Below are 27,656 nucleotides of genomic sequence, written 5' to 3'. Positions count from 1 at the left end.
CCCTAAATGTTTTATTTGTTCGAGCGGCATTGGCACTGCGTATGGGGTCACAGCCTTTAACTGTGACCTCTGCTCTCTGATTGGCTGATAGACAGGTTGTGTCAGGAGTCCTGTCTCCTGTTCTTCTTAATCTTCTTGATCTTCTCCTGCCTGACCGTCTCTCCCTCCAGAGAAGCGATCTCAGACAGCCTCGTGATGATTGAGGCTGACGGGGCTCCGCTTACCGGGTCTGGGTAGGACTGGGCTGGAGGAGGAGCAGAGAGGAGAGTGGTATGTACACTCCAAAGACTCCTTCGTGGATGAGAGGGCTAAAATATTGAGCAGGTCATGTGTGATATGGGGAACACTGGACTAGAAACAAAACAGTGTCTGATCCAAGCATCAGGATCCGACTGTCCTGGAAGAGGAACAGAGAGGACAGTCTAAAGGAGGAGGAACAGAGAGGACGGTCTATGAACAAGGAGGAACAGAGAGGACAGTCTAAAGGAGGGAGGAACAGAGAGGACGGTCTAAAGGGGGAGGAACAGAGAGGAGAGTCTAAAGGGGGAGGAACAGAGAGGAGAGTCTAAAGGGGGAGGAACAGAGAGGACAGTCTGAAGGGGGAGGAACAGAGAGGACAGTCTAAAGGAGGGAGGAACAGAGAGGACAGTCTAAAGGAGGGAGGAATAGAGAGGACAGTAAAGGAGGGAGGAACAGAGAGGACAGTAAAGGAGGAGGAACAGAGAGGACAGTAAAGGAGGAGGAACAGAGAGGACAGTAAAGGAGGAGGAACAGAGAGGACAGTCTAAAGGAGGAGGAACAGAGAGGACAGTCTAAAGAATGAGGAACAGAGAGGACAGTCTAAAGGAGGAGGAACAGAGAGGACAGTCTAAAGGAGGAGGAACAGAGAGGACGGTCTATGAACAAGGAGGAACAGAGAGGACAGTCTAAAGGAGGGAGGAACAGAGAGGACGGTCTAAAGGGGGAGGAACAGAGAGGAGAGTCTAAAGGGGGAGGAACAGAGAGGACAGTCTAAAGGGGGAGGAACAGAGAGGACAGTCTAAAGGAGGGAGGAACAGAGAGGACAGTCTAAAGGAGGGAGGAACAGAGAGGACAGTAAAGGAGGGAGGAACAGAGAGGACAGTAAAGGAGGAGGAACAGAGAGGACAGTAAAGGAGGAGGAACAGAGAGGACAGTAAAGGAGGAGGAACAGAGAGGACAGTCTAAAGGAGGAGGAACAGAGAGGACAGTCTAAAGAATGAGGAACAGAGAGGACAGTCGAAAGGACTGTAGGAGGAACAGAGAGGACAGTCGAAAGGACTGTAGGAGGAACAGAGGGGACAATCTAGAGGAGGAACAGAGAGGACAGTCTAGAGGAGGAACAGAGAGGACAGTCGAAAGGACTGTAGGAGGAACAGAGAGGACAGTCTAAAGGGGGAGGAACAGAGAGGACAGTTGAAAGAATGAGGTACAGAGAGGACAGTCTAAAGGAGGAGGAAGAGAGAGGACAGTCTAAAGGGGGAGGTACAGAGAGGACAGTCTAAAGGAGGGAGGAACAGAGAGGACAGTCTAAAGGAGGGAGGAACAGAGAGGACGGTCTAAAGGGGGAGGAACAGAGAGGAGAGTCTAAAGGGGGAGGAACAGAGAGGAGAGTCTAAAGGGGGAGGAACAGAGAGGACAGTCTGAAGGGGGAGGAACAGAGAGGACAGTCTAAAGGAGGGAGGAACAGAGAGGACAGTCTAAAGGAGGGAGGAATAGAGAGGACAGTAAAGGAGGGAGGAACAGAGAGGACAGTAAAGGAGGAGGAACAGAGAGGACAGTAAAGGAGGAGGAACAGAGAGGACAGTAAAGGAGGAGGAACAGAGAGGACAGTCTAAAGGAGGAGGAACAGAGAGGACAGTCTAAAGAATGAGGAACAGAGAGGACAGTCTAAAGGAGGAGGAACAGAGAGGACAGTCTAAAGGAGGAGGAACAGAGAGGACGGTCTATGAACAAGGAGGAACAGAGAGGACAGTCTAAAGGAGGGAGGAACAGAGAGGACGGTCTAAAGGGGGAGGAACAGAGAGGAGAGTCTAAAGGGGGAGGAACAGAGAGGACAGTCTAAAGGGGGAGGAACAGAGAGGACAGTCTAAAGGAGGGAGGAACAGAGAGGACAGTCTAAAGGAGGGAGGAACAGAGAGGACAGTAAAGGAGGGAGGAACAGAGAGGACAGTAAAGGAGGAGGAACAGAGAGGACAGTAAAGGAGGAGGAACAGAGAGGACAGTAAAGGAGGAGGAACAGAGAGGACAGTCTAAAGGAGGAGGAACAGAGAGGACAGTCTAAAGAATGAGGAACAGAGAGGACAGTCGAAAGGACTGTAGGAGGAACAGAGAGGACAGTCGAAAGGACTGTAGGAGGAACAGAGGGGACAATCTAGAGGAGGAACAGAGAGGACAGTCTAGAGGAGGAACAGAGAGGACAGTCGAAAGGACTGTAGGAGGAACAGAGAGGACAGTCTAAAGGGGGAGGAACAGAGAGGACAGTTGAAAGAATGAGGTACAGAGAGGACAGTCTAAAGGAGGAGGAAGAGAGAGGACAGTCTAAAGGGGGAGGTACAGAGAGGACAGTCTAAAGGAGGGAGGAACAGAGAGGACAGTCTAAAGGAGGAGGAACAGAGAGGACAGTAAAGGAGGAGGAACAGAGAGGACAGTAAAGGAGGAGGAACAGAGAGGACAGTAAAGGAGGAGGAACGGAGAGGACAGTCTAAAGGAGGAGGAACAGAGAGGACAGTCTAAAGAATGAGGAACAGAGAGGACAGTCGAAAGGACTGTAGGAGGAACAGAGAGGACAGTCGAAAGGACTGTAGGAGGAACAGCGAGGACAGTCTAGAGGAGGAACAGAGAGGACAGTCGAAAGGACTGTAGGAGGAACAGAGAGGACAGTCTAGAGGAGGAACAGAGAGGTCAGTCTAAAGGAGGAGGAACAGAGAGGACAGTCTAAAGAATGAGGAACAGAGAGGACAGTCGAAAGGACTGTAGGAGGAACAGAGAGGACAGTCGAAAGGACTGTAGGAGGAACAGAGAGGACAATCTAGAGGAGGAACAGAGAGGACAGTCTAAAGGAGGAGGAACAGAGAGGACAGTCTAAAGAATGAGGAACAGAGAGGACAGTCGAAAGGACTGTAGGAGGAACAGAGAGGACAGTCGAAAGGACTGTAGGAGGAACAGAGAGGACAGTCGAAAGGACTGTAGGAGGAACAGAGAGGACAGTCAAAAGGACTGTAGGAGGAACAGAGAGGACAGTCTCAGGAGTGGGTTGGTATGAGGAACAGAGAGGACAGTAAGGATACCAGACTAAATAAAAACTAGAGTGAGAAAGTGTTAGGAAGCCACACACACTGACAGCTTCAGGGAAGCTAGAAAACAAATCACAAGTAAGAGCGCAAAACTCCAAAAGCATGCACAATAAAAAAGATGGGGAATAACTGACTGCTACAGACAGACATGACAGATATGACCGATTGATAGGAAGGGCACTTGACCCCCCCCCCCCACCTACACACATTTCACAAGGCCCCCCGCTTTTCTCAGCGGGAGAGCTAATCCAGAGGGGTGGACTGAGCCGAGCCCCTGACAACAAAGACAACGAGCCCCTGACAACAAAGACAACGAGCCCCTGACAACAAAGACAACGAGCCCCTGACAACAAAGACAACGAGCCCCTGACAACAAAGACAACGAGCCCCTGACAACCAGACCTCCGGTGTTTGACGACGGGTTCCGTCTGAGGAATAGAGCCGCGTTTGTTAGGTAGCTTTACGTCACTGTCATCGTAAAGCACCTGAGGCCACGTTGAACTGTGACGGACGAAACAGCCGTCTCCTGTGCAGCAGCCGGGGGGGTCTGGAGTGACAGGCTGAGCTCTCATAAAATACACATAGGAGGAAGCACCGTACACTTAAATCTAGGAAAGGCCACATTAGTCCCGAATGGCACCCTATTACCTATTTATGGTACTACTTTTGACCACGGCCAGTAGAGGTCAAAAGTAATGCCCTTATATGGGAAATGGGGTCCCGTTTGGGACGGATTATGAGGGCGCTGGGTTCATGATAGGATACAGGTCTATGGGTTTTCCTTTACCTACAGTCTTTTCATAGAGGCCTCTTACTAAAAACGTTTCAGTATTTTAAAAAGAGAGCGGTGTGTGGAAACGATGGCCACTGGTTACACAAGGTTTACATCTAGACTTGGTTTAAGGGTTTAAACGGTAGACGAGCCTGTATCGTTTTCCACGCAGGCATTTAAAAAAAGTCCAATACAGCTGATAAAAGATATCAGAAATGAACCCTGAGGTAGTCATTATTGTGGGGACAATAGCCCTCACAATAGTATAGGCATTGATTGAAGCGCAATGTTAAATTCAAATCGCCCTACAATACTATGTAACTATGTGCAGTAGAAGTCGGAAGTTTACATACACCTTAGCCAAATACATTTAAACTTAGTTTTTCACCAATCCTGACATATAATCCATAGAAAGTCCCTGTTTTAGGTCAGTTAGGATCACCACTTTATTTTAAGAATGTGAAATGTCAGAATAATAGTAGAGAGTTATTTATTTCAGCTTTTATTTATTTCATCACATTCCCAGTGGGTCAGAAGTTTACATGCACTCAAATAGCATTTGGTAGCATTGCCTTTAAATTGTTCAACTTGGGTCTAACGTTTCGGGTAGCCTTCCACAAGCTTCCCACGATAATGTTGGGTGGATTTTGGCCCATTCCTCCTGACAGAGCTGGTGTAACTCAGTCAGGTTTGTAGACCTCGCACACGCATTTTTAGTTCTGCCCACAACTTTTCTATGGGATTGAGGTCAGGGCTTTGTGATGGCCACTCCAATACCTCGACTTTATTGTCCTTAACCTCTCTAGGGTACGTGGGACGCTAACGCCCCACCTAACCAACATCCAGTGAAAGAGCAGGGCGCCAAATTCAAACAGAAATCCCATAATTAAAATTCCTCAAACATACAAGTATTATACACTATTTTAAAGATAAACTTCTTGTAAATCCAACTACAGTGTCCGATTTCAAAAAGGCTTTACGGAGAAAGCATACCATGCGACTATGTTAGGTCTGTACCAAGTCACAAAAACACAGCCATTTTTCCAGCCAAAGAGAGGAGTCACAAAAAGCAGAAATAGAGTTCATGTCACGTTCTGACCTTTATTTCCGTTGTTTTGTATTTATTTTAGTATGGTCAGGGCGTGAGTTGGGTGGGCAGTCTATGTTTGTTTTTCTATGTTTTGGGGCATTTCTTTGTTTCGGCCCAGTATGGTTCTCAATCAGAGGCAGGTGTCATTAGTTGTCTCTGATTGAGAATCATACTTAGGTAGCCTGGGTTGCACTGTTTGTTTGTGGGTGATTGTCTATGTTAGTGGCGTGTGTCAGCACAGGTCTCATTTTGTAGCTTCACGGTCGAATTTGGTTTATTGTTTTTGTTACTCTTTTGTATAGTGTTCAGTCTTTCTTTATTAAAGATTTACCATGGACACTTACCACGCCGCATATTGGTCCTCTGATCCTTTTCGCCTCTCCTCTTCAGATGAAGAGGAGGACGACCGTGACAGAATCACCCACCAACCAAGGACCAAGCGGCGTGGTAGAAAACAGCGACGACAGCAGCAGCAGCAGCAGCAACAGCAGGACTCCTGGACATGGGAGGAGATACTGAACGGAGAGGGACCCTGGGCACAGGCTGGGGAATATCGCCGCCCCAAAGCAGAGCTGAGCGGCGGCGATATGAGGAGGCAGCACGGCAGTGCGACAGGTATGAGAGACAGTCCCCCCAAAAAATTGGGGGGGGGGGCACACGAGGGGTGGAGCTAAGCCAGGTAGCAGACCTGCGCTCACTCCTCGTGCTTATTATAAGCAGCGCGTTACTGGTCAGGCACCGTGTTATGCGGTGTGTCGCCAGTACGTGTCCATAGCCCGGTGCGCTATAGGACAGCCCCCCGAGAGTGTCATGCGAGTGCGGGCATCGAGCCAGGGCGTATGGTGCCTGCTCAGCGGGTCTGGTCGCCGGTACGCAGTTTTGGTCCAGGGTATCCTGCGCCGGCTCTGCGTGCTGTGTCTCCGGGGCGCTGGGAGGGTGCAGTGCGTCCTCTGCCTGCGCTCCGCTCGTACCGGGCGACTGTGGGAATGGAGCCTAAGGGAGAGGAGCGTGTAGTAAGCACTAGATCTCCCATGCTTACCCAGAGCCCGGTTCAACCTGTGCCTGCACTCTGGAGGGTCCGGGCTAGAGTGGTTATCCAGCCTGGGGAAGTGGTGCCAAGGTTGCGCACCAGAGCTCCAGTGCTCCCCCACAGCCCGGTCCTTCAGGTGCCTCCTCCTAACCCCAAGCCTCCTGAAGGTCTCCCCAGCCTTGTGGTTCCTGTGGCAGCCCCACGCACCAGGCTGTCTCTCTGTCCGGCGCCGCTGCCGGAGCCTCCCGCCTGTCCGGCGCCGCTGCCGGAGCCTCCCGCCTGTCCGGCGCCGCTGCCGGAGCCTCCCGCCTGTCCGGCGCCGCTGCCGGAGCCCGTCTGCCCAGAGCTGCCCCTCTGTCCCGAGCAGCTGCCCCACCTCTGTCCCGAGCAGCTGCCCCACCTCTGTCCCGAGCAGCTGCCCCACCTCTGTCCCGAGCAGCTGCCCCACCTCTGTCCCGAGCAGCTGTCCCACCTCTGTCCCGAGCAGCTGTCCCACCTCTGTCCCGAGCTGCCCCTCTGTCCCGAGCAGCCCCTCTGTCCAGTGGTGGTCATGGTGAGAAAGCCACGGAGGCGGACAATAAGGCAGACTAAGACAATGGTGAAGTGGGGTCCGCGTCCCGCGCCAGAGCCGCCACCGCGGACAGACGCCCACCCAGACCCTCCCCTATAGGTCAAGGTTTTGCGGCCGGAGTCCGCACCTTTGGGGGGGGGGGGGGGGGGGGGGTACTGTCACGTTCTGACCTTTATTTCCTTTGTTTTGTATTTATTTAGTATGGTCAGGGCGTGAGTTGGGTGGGCAGTCTGTTTGTTTTTCTATGATTTGGGGCATTTCTTTGTTTCGGCCTAGTATGGTTCTCAATCAGAGGCAGGTGTCATTAGTTGTCTCTGATTGAGAATCATACTTAGGTAGCCTGGTTAGGTAGCTAACCTTTGATGATCTTCATCAGATGGCACTCATAGGACTTCATGTTACACAATACATGTATGTTTTCTTCGATAAAGTTCATATTTATATCCAAACATCTCTGTTTACATTGGCGCGTTATGTTTTGTCTCCAAAACATCCGGTGAAAGTGCAGAGAGCCACGTCAATTTACAGAAATACTCATCATAAATGTTGATGAAAATACAACTGTTATGCATGGAATTAAAGAAATACTTCTCCTTAATGCAACCGCTGTGTTCGGCAACCGCAGATTTCAAAAAAGCACACCATGGAATAATCTGAGTACAGCGCTCAGAGACCAAAACAAGCAATACAGATACCCGCCATGTTATGGAGTCAACAAAAGTCAGAAATAACAAATATTCACTTACCTTTGATCTTCATCGGAATGCACTCCCAGGAATCCCAGTTCCACAATAACTGTTAGTTTTGTTCGATAAAGTCCATCATTTATGTCCAAATACCTCCTTTTTGTTCACGCATTTAGTACAGTAATCCAAATGCACAGGCACTAGGTCCAGACAAAATCAAAAAAGTTATATTACAGTTCATAGAAACATGTCAAACGATCTTTACGATGTTTTTATCATAAATCTTCAATAATGTTTCAACAGGAGAATTCCTTTGTCTTTAGAAATAAAAGGGAACGGAGCTAACTCTCACGGGCGCACGCCTGACTGAGCACATGGCCTTCTGGCAGACCCATGACTCAATCAGCTCTCATTCTCTCCCACTTCACAGTAGAAGCCTGAAACAAGGTTCTAAATACTGTTGACATCTAGTGGAAGCATTGGGAAGTATAATATGACCCCACAGACACTGTATTGGATAGGCTAAGACTTAAAAACCTACAAACCTCAGATTTCCCACTTCCTGGTTGGATTTATCTCAGGTTTCCCCTGCCATATGAGTTCTGTTATACTCACAGACATCATTCAAACAGTTTTAGAAACGTCAGAGTGTTTTCTATCCACATCTACTAATAATATGCATATATTAGCATCTGGGCCTGATAGCAGGCAGTTTACTCTGGGCACGCTTTTCATTCGGACGTGAGAATACTGCCCCCAAAGAAGTTAAGCCATTTTGTCACAACATTGGAAGTATGCTTGGGGTCATTGTCCATTTGGAAGACCCATTTGCGACCAAGCTTTAACTTCCTGACTGATGTCTTGAGATGTGTATATATTGAAGTAACATAATTTTCCTCTCTCTTGATACTATCTATTTTGTGAAGTGCACCAATCCCTCCTGCAGCAAAGCAAACCCAAACAACATGATGCTGCCACCCCCGTGCTTCATGGTTGGGATGGAGTTCCTCGGCTTGCAAGCCTCTCCCTTTTTCCTCCAAACATAACGATGGTCATTATGGCCAAACAGTTCTATTTTTGTTTCATCAGACCAGAGGACATTTCTCCAAAAAGTGCGATCTTTATCCTTATGTGCAGTTGCAAACCGTAATCTGGCTTTTTTATGGTGGTTTTGGAGCAGTGGCTTCTTCCTTGCTGAGCGGCCTTTCAGGTTATGTCGATATAGGACTCGTTTTACTGTGGATATAGACATTCGTGTACCTGTTTCCTCCAGCATCTTCACAGGGTTCTTTGCTGTTGTTCTGGGATTGATTTGCACTTTTCGCACCAAAGTACGTTCATCTCTAGGAGACAGAACGCGTCTCCTTCCTGAGCGGTATGCCGGCTGAGTGGTCCCATGGTGTTTATACTTGCATACTATTGTTTGTACAGATGAATGTGGTACCTTCAGGCGTTTGGAAAATGCACCCAAGGATGAACCAGACTTGTGAAGGTCTACACATTTTTTTCTGAGGTCTTGGCTGATGTCTTTTGATTTTCCCATAATTTCAAGCAAAGAGGCACTGAGTTTGAATGTAGGCCTTGACATACATCCACAGGTACACCTCCAATTGACTCAAATTATGTCAATTAGCCTATCAGAAGCTTCTAAAGCCATGACAACATTTTCTGGCATTTTCCAAGCTGTTTAAAGGCACAGTCAACTTAGTGTATGTAAACTTCTGACCCACTGGAAGTGCAATACAGTGAATTATAAGTGAAATAAACAATTGTTGGAAAAATTACTTGTGTCATGCACAAAGTAGATGTCCTAACTGACTTGCCAAAACTATAGTTAGTTATCAATAAATTTGGGGGAGGGGGGGGGGTTGAAAAACGAGTTTTAAATGACTCCAACATAAGTGTATGTAACTTCGTTAAATTCAAATCGCCCTACCAACATATCTAAGCTAATATGACACCAATGTTGAGGAAAATTCTCAAATCCAAGTACTGCTAAACTGGATTTTATCAGACAATTATTTTGCCCGTTGAATGAAAACAAGGACACAGCATCCGTAAGACAATTACACTTTGGATCAATTTGGACTGAATAGGCTTGTAGGTGCAACAGTTTTTATTACATGTATAATTTAATCGCTCTCGTTCATTTCCGTCCGTTAAGAACCAACGATGTGCTACCTTTTGGTAGCATCAATGCTAACTGACAATGGAGATGGAAATTAATTTCATAATTTAAGTTATTTATTGAGGCACAGTTTAAAAAAAAATATTGGAATCAAATAAAAAAAAAATCTACATATCAGCCAGGATGAGACACTTTTGAACGAGCATCACCTGCGTGTGTTTGAGATGAGCTATCGACAGTCGGACATTGCAGGTAGCAGGTAGGCCTATAAAACATGATAGAGAACAGAATAATAACTAGTTAGCCAATTTTAAAAAAAAAATATTGTACCCTCTGGTTAACGGTTTAACTTTTACTAGGCCTATTGTACGTTTTTACTAAACGTTTACTAACTTTTTTACTTGTAGAGTTTCCATCTTTATTGCAAAAAATAATTACAAATACACGCAATTTTAAGCTACATATTCATTTGACAAAAGGTAATAAACTGGCCACGGTTTCAAAACAAGTGTTTCTGAGCGTGATACAGGTCATCAGGAACGCAGACAGGCTCTATAGACCTTCAGAAAGTCCACATAATTCCACATTTCGCTGTGTTACAGCCTGAATGCCAAATGCATTCAATAGATGTTTGTTTCCCCCCACCCCATCTACACACAATACAACATAATGACAAAGTGAAAAACATATATTTTTTTACATTTTTTGCAAATGTTTGGAAAATGTAATACAGAAATCTAATTTACATACAGCAAGTATTCACACCACTTTGCTATGACAATCCAAATTACCCTTTGATCATCCTTGAGATGTCATTACGACTCGATTGGAGTTCACCTGTGGCCAATTCAGTTGATTGGACATGATTTGGAAAGAAACACCTGTCTATATACAGTGCCTTGCGAAAGTATTCGGCCCCCTTGAACTTTGCGACCTTTTGCCACATTTCAGGCTTCAAACATAGAGATATAAAACTGTATTTTTTTGTGAAGAATCAACAACAAGTGGGACACAATCATGAAGTGGAACGACATTTATTGGATATTTCAAACTTTTTTAACAAATCAAAAACTGAAAAATTGGGCGTGCAAAATTATTCAGCCCCCTTAAGTTAATACTTTGTAGCGCCACCTTTTGCTGCGATTACAGCTGTAAGTCACTTGGTGTATGTCTCTATCAGTTTTGCACATCGAGAGACTGACATTTTTTCCCATTCCTCCTTGCAAAACAGCTCGAGCTCAGTGAGGTTGGATGGAGAGCATTTGAGAACAGCAGTTTTCAGTTCTTTCCACAGATTCTCGATTGGATTCAGGTCTGGACTTTGACTTGGCCATTCTAACACCTGGATATGTTTATTTTTGAACCATTCCATTGTAGATTTTGCTTTATGTTTTGGATCATTGTCTTGTTGGAAGACAAATCTCCGTCCAAGTCTCAGGTCTTTTGCAGAATCCATCAGGTTTTCTTCCAGAATGGTCCTGTATTTGGCTCCATCGATCTTCCCATCAATTTTAACCATCTTCCCTGTCCCTGCTGAAGAAAAGCAGGCCCAAACCATGATGCTGCCACCACCATGTTTGACAGTGGGGATGGTGTGTTCAGGGTGATGAGCTGTGTTGCTTTTACGCCAAACATAACGTCTTGCATTGTTGCCAAAAAGTTCAATTTTGGTTTCATCTGACCAGAGCACCTTCTTCCACATGTTTGGTGTGTCTCCCAGGTGGCTTGTGGCAAACTTTAAACAACACTTTTTATGGATATCTTTAAGAAATGGCTTTCTTCTTGCCACTCTTCCATAAAGGCCAGATTTGTGCAATATACGACTGATTGTTGTCCTATGGACAGTCTCCCACCTCAGCTGTAGATCTCTGCAGTTCATCCAGAGTGATCATGGGCCTCTTGGCTGCATCTCTGATCAGTCTTCTCCTTGTATGAGCTGAAAGTTTAGAGGGACGGCCAGGTCTTGGTAGATTTGCAGTGGTCTGATACTCCTTCCATTTCAATATTATCGCTTGCACAGTGCTCCTTGGGATGTTTAAAGCTTGGCAAATCTTTTTGTATCCAAATCCGGCTTTAAACTTCTTCACAACAGTATCTCGGACCTGCTTGGTGTCTTCCTTGTTCTTCATGATGCTCTCTGCGCTTTTAACGGACCTCTGAGACTATCACAGTGCAGGTGCATTTATATGGAGACTTGATTACACACAGGTGGATTGTATTTATCATCATTAGTCATTTAGGTCAACATTGGATCATTCAGAGATCGTCACTGAACTTCTGGAGAGAGCTTGCTGCACTGAAAGTAAAGGGGCTGAATAATTTTGCACGCCCAATTTTTCAGTTTTTGATTTGTTAAAAAAGTTTGAAATATCCAATAAATGTCGTTCCACTTCATGATTGTGTCCCACTTGTTGTTGATTCTTCACAAAAAAAAATTTAGTTCAGTTTTACATCTTTATGTTTGAAGCCTGAAATGTGGCAAAAGGTCGCAAAGTTCAAGGGGGCCGAATACTTTGGCAAGGCACTGTATAAGGTGCCACAGTCGACATGTCAGAGCAGGAACTAAACCATAGATAGTTTTATTCACCTCATCACAATTCTATTTCTAGAGTGTTGAATGTTTCCAAGAGCACAGCCATAATTAGGGGAAATGGAATAAACATTACACTACACAGACTGCTTAGAGTCGTCCGACCAAACTGAGCAACCGGGCCAGAAGGATCTTGGTCAGAAAGAAAACCAAGAACCCATTTTGTATTTATTATGGATTCCCATTAGCTGCTGCCAAATCAGCAGCTACTCTTCCATTGACCACTCGGACAGAACTACAGAGTTCCCTTGGCTGTGATGGGAGAAACTGCCAGATGGACAACATTCTGTACGGTGCTTCACCAATCTGGGCTTGATGAGAGAGTGGCCAGACGGATGCCACTCCTGAGAAACAGGCACATGACAGCACGCCTGGAGTTTGGAAAAAGCCACATCATAAAGGCAAACGATTCTGTGGTATAATGAGACAAAAATGTAACTCTTTGGCCTGAATGCAAAACGCTATGTCTGGAGAAAACCAGGCACAGCTCATCACCCGTCTAACACCTACCGTGAAGCATGGCGGTGGCAGCATATGGGGATGCTTTACAGCGGCAGGGACTGGGAAACTGGTAAGGATAGAGTGAAAAATGAATAGCGCCAAACACATACAAATCCTTGATAAGAATCTGCTTCAGAGTGCAAATGACCTTAGACTGGGGGCAAAGATTTACGTTCCAAAAGGACAATGGCCCAAAGTATACAGCCAAAGTAAGACTGGATTGGTTTCAGAACAAGAATCTGAAAGTCCTCGAGTGGCCCAGCCAAAGCCCAGACTTGAATCCCGTTGAAAATCTGTGGAAAGACTTGAAGATTGTTGTTCACCACCACTCATCCATCTAACTTAAGAGAGCTTGAAAAAAATCTGCAGGGAAGAATGGGAGAAAATCCCCAAATCCAGATGTGCAAAGCTGATAGAGACATACCCAAGATGATTCAAAGCTGATATCCAAAACAACTCAAAGTTGTAATCATCACCAAAAGTTGCTTCTAACTAAGTATTGACTCAGGGGAGTGAATACTTATTTAAAATGAGGTCTTTCTGTATTTTCAATACATTTGCTAAAAATAAAAATAAATAAAACATGTTTTCAATTTGTCCTTATGGAGTATTGTGTATACGGGTGAGAGAAAAAAATATATTTCATCCATTTTTTTTAAAAATAACAACAAAATGCTCTAACAACAAAATGTGTAAAGGTCAAGAGGTATAATTACTTCCTGTATATGAGTGACTGTGTACTACACACAATCAGGTTTTATGTTGGGCACCGACTGACCCCAAAAAATATTTTATGATATATAGTGACATAAACCTTTATATTTAGCAGTACAAGGAAATACAGACAGGCACCACATAAGTACAAGACAAAACAGTTCGCTCAATCAATCAAGGTGATCTTGTAAGTTTAAAAGCAAAAGCTTGTTTTCATATAATACAAAAACGCTTGAAAACAGTGGAATGGGATTAGTGTGGTGAGTGAAGAATCCAATACTTGAACTTTTATGCCGTACTAATCACATTATTGTGGAAGAACCTCTTAAGAGTATGAAATAGGCTGTTTGAGAAGGTTGTAATCCTAAGAAACCTGCATTCACATTGAAGTACAATAGACAAACACTGCTACTGTAGTAGGACAAAGCCGTGTGCTGGAAAACCTTGGTATAGCATGGGTGAAATAAGCATTGTGGTGCTCATGTGAATTCACTTTCTTTGTCCGCTTCAGACCAGTGCCTACTTCTCACTTAATACTTACAATACTTACAATACTTACATTTCTGATTAGCTCCTATTGTGAAAAGACTGCAGGTTCTGTTATTTACTCTTGGTCTGAGAACAGAATGGGCAACAAGACAAGTTACCACCAAAACTTGTGATGTCATGCTACATATGGTCCTAGCATACTCTATATAGTGTAGATATGCATCCCAAACAGCAACCTATTCTCTATATGTCAGAGTAATTCAACTCTTTCCCTACGAAGACCAGAACCAGGTGGTTTTCTGTTCTAACTGATAATTACACCCACCTGGTGTCCCAGGTCTAACTCAGTCCCTGATTAGAGGAGGTTCACCCACCTGGTGTCCCAGGTCTAACTCAGTCCCTGATTAGAGGGGGAATCCCCCCCACCTGGTGTCCCAGGTCTAACTCAGTCCCTGATTAGAGGGGGAATCCCCCCCACCTGGTGTCCCAGGTCTAACTCAGTCCCTGATTAGAGGGGGAATCCCCCCCACCTGGTGTCCCAGGTCTAACTCAGTCCCTGATTAGAGGGGGAATCCCCCCCACCTGGTGTCCCAGGTCTAACTCAGTCCCTGATTAGAGGGGGAATCCCCCCCACCTGGTGTCCCAGGTCTAACTCAGTCCCTGATTAGAGGGGGAATCCCCCCACCTGGTGTCCCAGGTCTAACTCAGTCCCTGATTAGAGGGGGAATCCCCCCACCTGGTGTCCCAGGTCTAAATCAGTCCCCGATCAGAGGGGGAACAGTGGAACTGGCTTCGAGGTCCAGATTTGAGTAGGAGGGCCCTATATCGTGCAGCACATTTGACCAATACCCAACGGAGTGCCGTTTGACCCTATGGGCCTTTGAGGAGGGTTCATGCCCTTTGACTTATTCCACGTCTTGTTGTATTCAATTCAAAATGAATTAAAAATATATATACATAAATTTTTTAAATGTCATCCATCTACACACAATACCCCATAATGACAGTGATTTTTTTTTTTTGAAATGTTTGCAAATGTATTGAAAATTAAACACCAAAATATCTAATTCAACTAAAGGGGAACTTTTAAAACAGTTACATTGGCCTCAGAGACTGAAAAACAGCTTCTATCTCAAGGCCATCAAACTGTTAAATAGCCATCACTAGCACATTAGATGCTGCTACCGTATAGACATAGACTTGAAATCACTGGCCACTTTAATAATGGAACACTAGTCATTTTAATAATGTCACTAATAATGTTTACATATTTTGCATTACTCATCTATGTATATACTGTATTCCATACTATTCTACTGTATCTTAGTCTATGTATTACTCATCTCATATGTATATACTGTATTCTATACTATACTACTGTATCTTAGTCTGTATTACTCATCTCATATGTATATACTGTATTCTATACTATACTACTGTGTTCTATACTATACTACTGTATTCTATACTATACTACTGTATTCTATACTATATCTATGCAGCTCTGACATCGCTCGTCCTAATATTTCTATACTCTTAATTCCATTCCTTTAGTTTAGATGGGGAGTGTTAGATATTACTGCACTGTTGGAGCTAAAAACACAAGCATTTCGCTACTCCTGCAATAACATCTGCTAAACACGTATATGTGGCAAATGCATTTGATTTGATAAGGACATCAGACAATTTAAATAAATAAATTAGGCCCGAATCTATGGATTTTACATGACTGGGCAGAGGCGAAACCATGGGTGGACCTGGGAGGGAATAGGAGCCAGGCCCAGCCAATCAGAATGAGTTTAGCCCCACAAAAGGGCTTTATTAGAAAGAAAACTATCCTCAGATTCATCAGTTGTTCGGGTGGCTGGTAGACGATCCCGCAGGTGAGGTCGGATGTGGAGGTCCTGGTCTGCGGTTTTGAGGCCGGCTGGATATACTGCCAAATTCTCTAAAATTACTTTAAATTCTCAGTTCTGCGGGACATTCCTGCAGTCAGCATTTCAAATCCACGCTCCCTCAAAACTTGAGACATCTGTGGCATTGTGTAGTGTGACAAAACTGCACGTTTTAGAATGGTCTTTTATTGCCCCCCCCCAGCACAAGGTGCACCTGTGTAATGATCATGCTGTTGAATCAGATTGTTGATATGCCACACCTGTCATGTGGATGGATTATCTTGGCAAAGGAGAAATGCTCACTAACAGGGATGTCAACAAATTTGTGCACAACATTTGTAGAGAAAAAAGCTTTTTGTAATGGGACATTTCTGGGATCTTTTATTTCAGCTCATGAAACATGGGACCAAAACTGTACAAAACTGTGTTTATATTTTTGTTAAGTAATTTTTTAAAATTATTTCTCAAAATGTAATTCCACTGTCATTTTTATTTATTCTTTTTTTAAATTTATTATATAACTAGGAAAGTCAGTTAAGAACAAATTCTTATTTTCAATGACAGCCTACCAGGGAACAGTGGGTTAACTGTTCAGGGGCAGAACGACCTTGTCAGCTCAGGGGATTCGATCTTGCAACCTTTCGGTTACAAGTCCAACGCTCTAACCACTAGGCTACCTGCCGCCCCCACATTATGGGCTATTGTGTGTAGGCCAGTGACACAAAATCTCAATTGAATCCATTTTAAGTTCAGGCTGTATAAAGCTACAGGGTGAATACTTGCTGTAGGTCATAGGTCATAGGGATGGGATGTAGACGTACTGTATATTTAATACTGTAATGGTACTTTAATAACACTCTGGTACCTGTTCTTGTAGCCTTCTGTAGAGAAGGGGTTTCTTTCATTGAGCGAGGCTGCAGCTGGCAGCAGGATGGCAGGAACTGACGTCAGGTCATACGCCTCATAAGAGCTGGAGGGCGGAGGTGCACAGCATCAACACCCTAGCACACCGTCAACCCCAACACACACTAATAAAGTTTTTTATTTTAATGTTTAAACTCCAATGACTGTCAGATTAGAGTCAACAGACTATGACTTTGAATCAGAAGGGGTTTGGCCGGCTCCTCTCTACTGTCTAACACATTGTAACCTACCAGCTAATCTCCCTCAGTGTAACAGGGGTGGAAAAAGCACCCAATTGTCATACTTGAGTGAAAGTACAGATACCTTAAGAGGAAGTTACTCAAGTAAAAGTCAGCCAGTAAAATACTACTTGAGTAAAAGTATTTGGTTTTTAAATATACTTAAGTATTAAAAGAACATGTAATTGCTAAAATATACTTAAGTATCAAAAGTAAAATTACAAATATATAAAATCACTTAAAATGTCTTTATTTTGTGCAAAGCAGATGGCACCATTTTTTTGTTGTTAACATTTACAGATAGCCAGGGGAACGCTCCAACACTCAGATTATTTACAGATAGCCAGGGGAACGCTCCAACACTCAGATTATTTACAGATAGCCAGGGGAACGCTCCAACACTCAGATTATTTACAGATAGCCAGGGGAACGCTCCAACACTCAGATTATTTACAGATAGCCAGGGGAACGCTCCAACACTCAGATTATTTACAGATAGCCAGGGGAACGCTCCAACACTCAGATTATTTACAGATAGCCAGGGGAACGCTCCAACACTCAGATTATTTACAGATAGCCAGGGGAACGCTCCAACACTCAGATTATTTACAGATAGCCAGGGGAACGCTCCAACACTCAGATTATTTACAGATAGCCAGGGGAACGCTCCAACACTCAGATTATTTACAGATAGCCAGGGGAACGCTCCAACACTCAGATTATTTACAGATAGCCAGGGGAACGCTCCAACACTCAGATTATTTACAGATAGCCAGGGGAACGCTCCAACACTCAGATTATTTACAGATAGCCAGGGGAACGCTCCAACACTCAGATTATTTACAGATAGCCAGGGGAACGCTCCAACACTCAGATTATTTACAGATAGCCAGGGGAACGCTCCAACACTCAGATTATTTACAGATAGCCAGGGGAACGCTCCAACACTCAGATTATTTACAGATAGCCAGGGGAACGCTCCAACACTCAGATTATTTACAGATAGCCAGGGGAACGCTCCAACACTCAGATTATTTACAGATAGCCAGGGGAACGCTCCAACACTCAGATTATTTACAGATAGCCAGGGGAACGCTCCAACACTCAGATTATTTACAGATAGCCAGGGGAACGCTCCAACACTCAGATTATTTACAGATAGCCAGGGGAACGCTCCAACACTCAGATTATTTACAGATAGCCAGGGGAACGCTCCAACACTCAGATTATTTACAGATAGCCAGGGGAACGCTCCAACACTCAGATTATTTACAGATAGCCAGGGGAACGCTCCAACACTCAGATTATTTACAGATAGCCAGGGGAACGCTCCAACACTCAGATTATTTACAGATAGCCAGGGGAACGCTCCAACACTCAGATTATTTACAGATAGCCAGGGGAACGCTCCAACACTCAGATTATTTACAGATAGCCAGGGGAACGCTCCAACACTCAGATTATTTACAGATAGCCAGGGGAAAGCTCCAACACTCAGATTATTTACAGATAGCCAGGGGAACGCTCCAACACTCAGATTATTTACAGATAGCCAGGGGAACGCTCCAACACTCAGATTATTTACAGATAGCCAGGGGAACGCTCCAACACTCAGATTATTTACAGATAGCCAGGGGAACGCTCCAACACTCAGATTATTTACAGATAGCCAGGGGAACGCTCCAACACTCAGATTATTTACAGATAGCCAGGGGAACGCTCCAACACTCAGATTATTTACAGATAGCCAGGGGAACGCTCCAACACTCAGATTATTTACAGATAGCCAGGGGAACGCTCCAACACTCAGATTATTTACAGATAGCCAGGGGAACGCTCCAACACTCAGATTATTTACAGATAGCCAGGGGAACGCTCCAACACTCAGATTATTTACAGATAGCCAGGGGAACGCTCCAACACTCAGATTATTTACAGATAGCCAGGGGAACGCTCCAACACTCAGATTATTTACAGATAGCCAGGGGAACGCTCCAACACTCAGATTATTTACAGATAGCCAGGGGAACGCTCCAACACTCAGATTATTTACAGATAGCCAGGGGAACGCTCCAACACTCAGATTATTTACAGATAGCCAGGGGAACGCTCCAACACTCAGATTATTTACAGATAGCCAGGGGAACGCTCCAACACTCAGATTATTTACAGATAGCCAGGGGAACGCTCCAACACTCAGATTATTTACAGATAGCCAGGGGAACGCTCCAACACTCAGATTATTTACAGATAGCCAGGGGAACGCTCCAACACTCAGATTATTTACAGATAGCCAGGGGAACGCTCCAACACTCAGATTATTTACAGATAGCCAGGGGAACGCTCCAACACTCAGATTATTTACAGATAGCCAGGGGAACGCTCCAACACTCAGACATCATTTACAGATAGCCAGGGGAACGCTCCAACACTCAGATTATTTACAGATAGCCAGGGGAACGCTCCAACACTCAGATTATTTACAGATAGCCAGGGGAACGCTCCAACACTCAGATTATTTACAGATAGCCAGGGGAACGCTCCAACACTCAGATTATTTACAGATAGCCAGGGGAACGCTCCAACACTCAGATTATTTACAGATAGCCAGGGGAACGCTCCAACACTCAGATTATTTACAAAAGATGCGTTTGTGCTTAGTGAGTCCGCCAAGCCAGAGGCAGCATGGATGAGCACGCGTTCTCTTGATAAGCGCGTGAATTTGACTATTATCCTGACCTGCTTAAGCGTTCAAAATATACAGAGATATTTTTACTTAAGTACTTTACACAACTGGTGTAATAGCAGGGGCAGACTGTGATTTCGGGGGGCCGTTTCAAAATGCAATTGAGAGGCACACAAAAGGGATATTTTCCTCCATACATTAAGTATTATGATAATGAATAACCTGATGTTAAAAAGACCTTCAATTCTAGGGTTTAATTTCAGCTCAATTCATGTTCGTTTTTTCCATGTGTCAAAAACTGTCTCAGCCATGTTTCAAATGAAACAAGCCCCCCCCCCCCCCCCCCGGGGCAGCTGGGGCCTGTTTCATTTGAAACATGGCTGAGTCAGACTGGCATTTACAGACAGTAGAGAAACAGAGCACAGTGATGGATTAATGTATTCCGGATGGGCTGCTTAGTTACCCCGAAGGCCAAGCGGGGTCTGCTTACCCAAAGACGCAGGGGCGAGCAGGGGCCTGGGAAAGCTCCTTGTGGAGGGTATAGTGGTGGAGGTGGCCCGACCGGTGGATCTGGTAGTCTCTGGGCAGGGGAGGGATGGAGCCGCTAGGCTTCATGGGACGCTCATCTGAGTGGGGAAAATGAAAACAAGATAGAGTGGAAACGAGGAAAAACAACAGTGGTTCAAATAGAAGGTGAAGCCACAGTTTGACGTGGATGTCACTGGTCCAAAACAAGAGCCTAGAAGGGTTCACACACACACACACACACACACACAGACACAACACACAGACACCACACACACACACCACACACAGACACACACACACACAGGACTGCTGCAACCAAGCCTGACAATGTCAATAGCTTGGACCATTGGAAAATACAAATGCTGAGGTCGCCATCTACTGTTGAGTCTGGAGTCACACGTGTCCAACATCAATCAAACTGAGCCTCTTTTTTTTTTATCTGTTATTTTACCAGGTAAATTGACTGAGAACAGATTCTCATTTACAACAATGACCTGGGGAATAGTTACAGGGGAGAAGAAAGGGGATGAATGAGTGCATTGTAAACTGGGGATTATTAGGTGACCGTGATGGTTTGAGGGTCAGATTGGGACTTTAGCCAGGACACCGGGGTTAAACACCCCTACTCTCACGATAAGGACAAAGGGGGGAGTCAAAATCAAAAGTAACAGTCTGGTGTGGTCACCAGCTGCATTAAGTACTGCCTTCACTCCTGCATACCACATCTTTTTATTTAACCTTTATTTAACCAGGCAAGTCAGTTAAGAACACATTCTTATTTACAATGACGGCCTAGGAACATTAAGTTAACAGCCTTGTTCAGGGGGCAGAACAGATTTTTACCTCGTCAGCTCTGGGATTCGATCTAGCAAATCTTCTGGTTACTGGCCCAACACTAACCTACCTGCCGCCCCGCGGCTGTGGGAGAAAAGGCCGTGGATGTTACAGTAATAATCAACTGGGGGAAAAAATAAAACGAATACCTGGGAAATCATACTTGGGATACATCCTGCTGTCATTCTTCCATGTCTTATCAAACGGAAAGTGTCTCTCAGAGATGTCTTTCTCTGGGTAGTTATTATCCGAGGTGCCCAGCCGGGACAACGGAGACACCTCTCTGCCCAGGAAGGATGAAGTAGACCTGAACACGAAAATAACACTTCAATAGTAGGCCACAAATTAAAAATCCATTCAACTGAATGGAGTAGTGTCTAATAATAATTATAATATATTAATAATATAGCTAACCTGACTCAGCATCTCAAATGGTACCCTACACACTCACCCCTACACACTCACCCCTGTCCCCTTGCCCCTATACAAATCTACCTCCATCACTCCAGTATCCCTGTCCCCTTGCCCCTATACAAATCTACCTCCATCACTCCAGTATCCCTGTCCCCTTGCCCCTATACATATCTACCTCCATCACTCCAGTATCCCTGCACATGTAAATATGGTATTGGAACTGACTTTAAATATTTCCTGTATATAGTATGCTTACTGAAATGTGAATTTAAAGATTCCCCCCCCCCCCCCCCCATCATCTTCTAGTAATAAACTCAGCAAAAAAAATGACGTCCTCTCACTGTCAACTTCGTTAATTTTCAGCAAACTTAACATGTGTAAATATTTGAATGAACATAACAAGATTCAACAACTTAGACATAAACTGAACAAGTTCCACAGACATGTGACTAGCAGAAATTGAAAAATGTGTCCCTGAAGAAAGGGAGGGTCAAAATCAAAAGTAACAGCCAGTATCTGGTGTGGCCACCAGCTGCATTAAGTACTGCAGTGCATCTCCTCCTCATGGACTGCACCAGATTTGCCAGTTCTTGCTGTGAGAGGTTATCCCACAGTTCCCAGACACTCCGATCCAATAGGTCCCAGACGTGCTCAATGGGAGCACGTTGAGATCCGGGCTCTTTGCTGGCCATGGCAGAACACTTGACATTCCTGTCTTGCAGGAAATCACACACAGAACGACCAGTATGGCTGTTGGCATTGTCATGCTGGAGGGTGATGTCAGGATGAGCCTGCAGGAAGGATACCACGAGGGAGGATATCTTCCCTGTAACGCACAGCGTTGAGATTGCCTGCAATGACAAGCTCAGTCCGATGATGCTGTGACACACCGCCTCAGACCATGACGATAAACACGACTTCGACGATAGACACGAATCCAACCATCACCCCTGGTGAGACAAAACCGCAACTCGTCATTGAAGAGCATTTTTTGCCAGTCCTGTCTGGTCCAGCGACGGTGGGTTTGTGTCCATAGGCAACGTTGTTGCCGGTGATGTCTGGTGAGGACCTGCCTTCCAACAGGCCAACAAGCACTCAGTCCAGCCTCTCTCAGCCTATTGCGGACAGTCTGAACACTGATGGAGGGATCGTGCGTTCCTGGTGTAACTCGGGCAGTTGTTGTTGCCATCCTGTACCTGTCCCGCAGGTGTGATGTTGGGATGTACCGATCCTGTGCAGATGTTGTTACACGTGTTCTGCCACTGCTAGGACGATCAGCTGTCCATCCTGTCTCCCTGTAGCGCCGTCTTAGGCGTCTCACAGTACGGACATTGCAATTTATTGCCCTGACCACATCTGCAGTCCTCAAGCCTCCTTGCAGCATGCCTAAGGCATGTTCACACAGATGAGAAGGAGACCCTGGGCATCTTTCTTTTGGTGTTTTTCCAGAGTCAGTAGAAAGGCCTGTTTAGTGTCCTAAGTCGTCATAACTGTGACCTTAATTGCCTACCGTCTGTAAGCTGTTCGTGTCTTAACGACCGTCCCACAGGTGCATGTTCATTATTGTGTATGTTTCATTGAACAAGCATAGGAAACAGTGTTTAAATCCTTTAAAATGAAGATCTGTGAAGTTGTTTTGATTTTTACAAATTATCTTTGAAAGACAGGGTCCTGAAAAAGGGCTGTTTCTTTTTTTTGCTGCGTTCACATTGCATTAATTATTGCATTGTTGGTTGAGTTTGCAAGAAAGGCATTTCACTGTACTTGTGCATGTGAAATGAACACCTTAAACTTTCGACCAGGGCCCATCAAATGTAGTGCACTATATAGGGGATAGGGTGCCATTTGGGACATAGAAATTCTCTTGTACACTTAACGTTACTTACCCCTCTACATTCCAGGTGGAATCCTTTCGGTCCCTGGAGTCTAGAATTACAAAATAAAATAAAAACATGTGGTATTCAGCTATAAAATGTGAAGGAAGTGGAACCAGCATAGTAGAATCAGTCACACTATAATTTATAATATATTAGGATTAGATACTGCACATGCAGCAGCTACTCTTCCTGGTGTAACCATCATATCAAACATCTCCAATCAAATCTAGAATCGGCGTTCTATTGCCCAACAAAGCCTCCTTCACTCACGCCACCAAACTTACCCTAGTAAAACTGACTATCCTATCGATCCTCGACGATGTCATCTACAAAATAGCTTCCAATACTCTACTCAGCAAATTGGATGTAGTCTATCACAGTGGCATCCGTTTTGTTACCAAAGCGCCTTATACCACCCACCACTGCATCCTGTATGCTCTAGTCGGCTGGCCCTTGCTACATATGTCGCCAGACCCACTGGCTCCAGGTCATCTATAAGTCTATTCTATGTAAAGCTCCGCCTTCTCAGTTCACTGGTCACGATAACAGCACGTGCTCCAGCAGGTATATCTCACTGGTCTTCCCCAAAGCCAACACCTCCTTTGGCCGCCTTTCCTTACAGTTCTCTGCTGCCAATGACTGGAACGAATTGCAAAAATCACTGAAGCTGGAGACTTACATTTCCCTCACTAACTTTAAACATCAGCTATCTGAGCAGCTAACCAATCACTGCAGCTGTACATAGTCCATCTGTAAATAGCCCACCCAATCTATCTACCTCATCCCCATACTGTTTATATTTATTTACTTCGCTGCTCTTTTGCACACCAGTATCTCTACTTGCACATCATCATCTGCTCATCTATCACTCCAGTGTTAATCTGCTAAATTGTAATTACTTCGCTACTATGGCCTATTTATTGCCTTACCTCGTCACTCCATTTGCACACACTGTATAGAGACTATTTTTTCTATTGTGTTATTGACTGTACGCTTGTTTATTCATGTGTAACTCTGTTTCTGTCGCACTGCTTTGCTTTATCTTTTCCAGGTCGCAGTTGTAAATGAGAACTTGTTCTCAACTGGCCTACTTGGTTAATATAAAAGGTGAAATAAAAAATTATAAAAAAAATTAAAAGTTTAACTTCCGTCCCTCTCCTCGCCCCTACCTGGGCTTGAAACAGGGACCCTCTGCACACACAGACAACAGCCACCCTCTAAGCATCGGGGGGAACAACTACCTCAAGGTGTCAGCACGAGTGACGTCACCGAATTGGAACGCTATTATCGCGCACCCCACTAATTAGCTAACCATTTCAAAAATCGGTTACACTGGGGTCCACATTAAAACGTACAAATACACGAAAGTAAGAACATTAGATTACATTAATAAAATAAAAAATAATAAGTGTTACTGGAAAGACGACAAAAATACTATTTACACACTATTCATATATACACAATCATATATATATATATATATATATATATATATTAGTACAGTTAAAATTGATTTTAAGAGGAGAGGCACTGTTTATTTTACATATTTATCTAGGCAAGTCAGTTAAGAACAAAATCTTATTTTCAATGACGGCCTAGGAACAGTGGGTTAACTGCCTGTTCAGGGGCAGAATGACAGATTTGTACCTTGTCAGCTCGGGGGTTTGAACTTGCAACCTTCCGGTCTAACCACTAGGCTACCCTGCCGCTGTGATAGGTCTTTCTATTTGTTTTTTAAGGCTAAACTTTTTTTTGTCAGGTGGCTGAACATTTCAAGATGCACGGCTCAGTCAGCTGAGGCCAAGCATTAACGTGCCATGTACCCAGTCTCACCGTGTAACATTACCGGTGTGTAATGGGTAGGCTGGCTATCTAGCTGCTGGCTAATGAAATGAGGTCAGCGCTCTACAGGAGACTCCAAGGGGCAACAAGATCCTGTTCATGAGTGATTAGTGCACTATACAGGGAAACCTATCATCAGAAGCATATTTATCCGTTATTTTACCATGTAAATTGACTGAGAAGACATTCTCATTTACAGCAACGACCTGGCGAATAGTTACAGGGGAGAAGAGACGAATGAGACAATTGTAAACTGGAGATTATTAGGTGACCGTGATGGTTTGAGGGCCAAATTTGGGAATGTAGCCAGGACACCGGGGTTATCACCCCTACTCTTACAATAAGTGCCATGGGATCTTGAATGACCTCAGAGTCAGGACACCCGTTTAACGTCCCATCCAAATGACAGCACCCTACACAGGGCAGTGTCCCAATCACTGCCCTGGGGCATTGGGATATTTTTTTTAGACCAGAGGAAAGAGTGCCTCCGACTGGCCCTCCAACACCACTTCCAGCAGCATCTGGTCTCCCATCCAGGGACCGACCAGGACCAACCCTGCTTAGCTTCAGAAGCAAGCCAGCAGTGGTATGCAGGGTGGTATGCTCTCTATTGGCACCACACTGGGAAAGGGGGGACATTTGGGACGAAGTGATATAACCTGGCTCTGGACATATGTATGAGTCAGAAAGTACACAGGTTAGAGGGCTCAAAACAAAATCAGCATGCCTTGCCCTTAAAGGGATGTGCCACCCTATAGTTGACATGTGACCCGAAACTTGATCATGATCATGACGTTGGACAATACGGATAACAAACTAACACATACCATAAATGCTTTAAAAACAATTACCTGTACTCCAGATTGCTAAATGAGACAATAAAACGGTATAGGCATAGTTGTCTAGAACATACATCTGTCTGTATCCTCACGACAAAGTATTATTCTTTCAAATAAAAATAAAAAAATCCTCAAAGTGCGCTGTCAGATGAACATCCTTATTTTGACTACAACTCCCCTCGCGCAAAGCGGTCTTCTTAGTCTCCCTGCCTGCAGGCCAACGAGGCCACTGCGCGTTGCCTTAGCAACCCGACACCTGTAGTCTTGAGCTAGAAACTCGATTTCTACCAGGTAGAATATGTTGAGAATGCAACGTTTACATTGATAGCTAGTTGTAAAATAATCCCCGAAACAAACGGCATTAAAACGACGTCTCATTCGGATATTGACTATTTTAACTTTTTCTAACGATCGCATTGTATTGTGGGTTTTGCAGTCGATTTGAACTCGGCAGATTATCATAAATTGCTTCCTGACACATGCGTTACAAAAAGGAATTTGGATTATTAATTTAAACTGCACACGGATCATGAACAGCATGCATGACAATGTCAGGATTGAGAAGAAATTGACTACTTGTATAGTCTTTAAGAAATATTTGCTTTAAACGCCTAACCACTTGTATACTCTACTTGCATCCACTCTAAACATATACAAATCAGACGCGTTTCTTCACGGTACCCAAACCAGAAAGATTTAATGCGTTCTGTAAAAAAAACAACGTTAAGCATACATAACAAGCATTCCTACTTACCGCTCAGAGGGCATTTTCTCCTTAATGTATGGACATGAATCGGCTTGACTCCGGCCAGCCTTCCTCCTGGGATTTGTAACCCCGGACAATGACGACCGGAGAGCGGTCCATAGCGGCCTTGGCCCAACTGCGTCAAGTCCCCGGCGGTGCTGAGAGAAGCCGCTGGTGTTATCACCTTCGGGCTGGCTGTGGGGTGCATCACGCTAACACGACGCACCGATATTCCAAACTCATAAACTAACTAAATAATTAGCCATGTTAACAACAAAAAATACGAATTAGAAACTAAGCAGCGGAGAGCTTGAGAAAGCCCACCAGAGGCTACGGGGCGTATTGAATCATGTCGTTTCCATGGCTACGGGCTGTTGATGGCCAAGCAGCAAGCCCGACATTTTATTTGACCTTTATTTTACTAGGCAAGTCAGTTAAGAACAAATCCTTACGTTCAATGACGGCCTAGGAACAGTGGGTTTAACTGCCTTGCTCAGGTGCAGAACCTGAGATTTTTTTTAACTTGTCAGCTCGGGGATTTGAACTTGCAACCTTTTGGTTACTGGCCCAATGCTGTCGCCCCAATCACCATGCCTCAGTCCAAATAATTTACATAGTAACATACACCTCATATACTACAACTCGCCTAACCAAACAAGTTCATGTAACATAAAGTGATATGCGCACAAGTTTGTGACAGCATTGCATTGCTTAGTTAATGAAGTGCTTGTATAGAAGATACATTTATTTGTTAAAAATGCCTCAAAGATGTGACTCAAGTCATTACTGATGTGACAAAATTAGTGTGGACCAGAAGCAAAGCTCGCCAAAGCTTGTTCCTAGCGCCCTACAGGTTCAGGTTAGGTACAAATGGGGATGGAGTAAAAACCACACAGGACAGTAGCTCTCCAGCAACAAGCTTGGAGAGCACTGCTGTAGAGTCCAGTGTTTATTTTTTTATGTAGGAAA

At 44.6% G+C, this 27,656-nt stretch overlaps 1 protein-coding gene across 1 annotated transcript; it reads right to left on the bottom strand.

The window, feature by feature from the left end:
* Positions 1 to 101: 101 nt before the first annotated feature.
* On the bottom strand, positions 102 to 26,895 carry LOC139366638 (uncharacterized). Its single transcript, XM_071104315.1, has 7 exons — positions 26,697 to 26,895; positions 23,271 to 23,310; positions 21,120 to 21,277; positions 20,099 to 20,234; positions 16,646 to 16,750; positions 3,800 to 3,879; positions 102 to 244 (listed from the first exon to the last, which is right to left on the bottom strand). Exons 1-7 carry the CDS (start codon positions 26,893 to 26,895, stop codon positions 102 to 104), a joined length of 861 nt encoding a protein of 286 aa, XP_070960416.1.
* Between the last annotated feature and the right edge of the window lie 761 nt (positions 26,896 to 27,656).

The sequence above is a fragment of the Oncorhynchus clarkii genome, chromosome 15 (assembly GCF_045791955.1).
Source record: "Oncorhynchus clarkii lewisi isolate Uvic-CL-2024 chromosome 15, UVic_Ocla_1.0, whole genome shotgun sequence".
NCBI classification, from domain to species: domain Eukaryota; kingdom Metazoa; phylum Chordata; class Actinopteri; order Salmoniformes; family Salmonidae; genus Oncorhynchus; species Oncorhynchus clarkii.
Note: the sequence above shows the minus strand (reverse complement) of the source record. Positions and strands in the feature narration are given on the sequence as shown.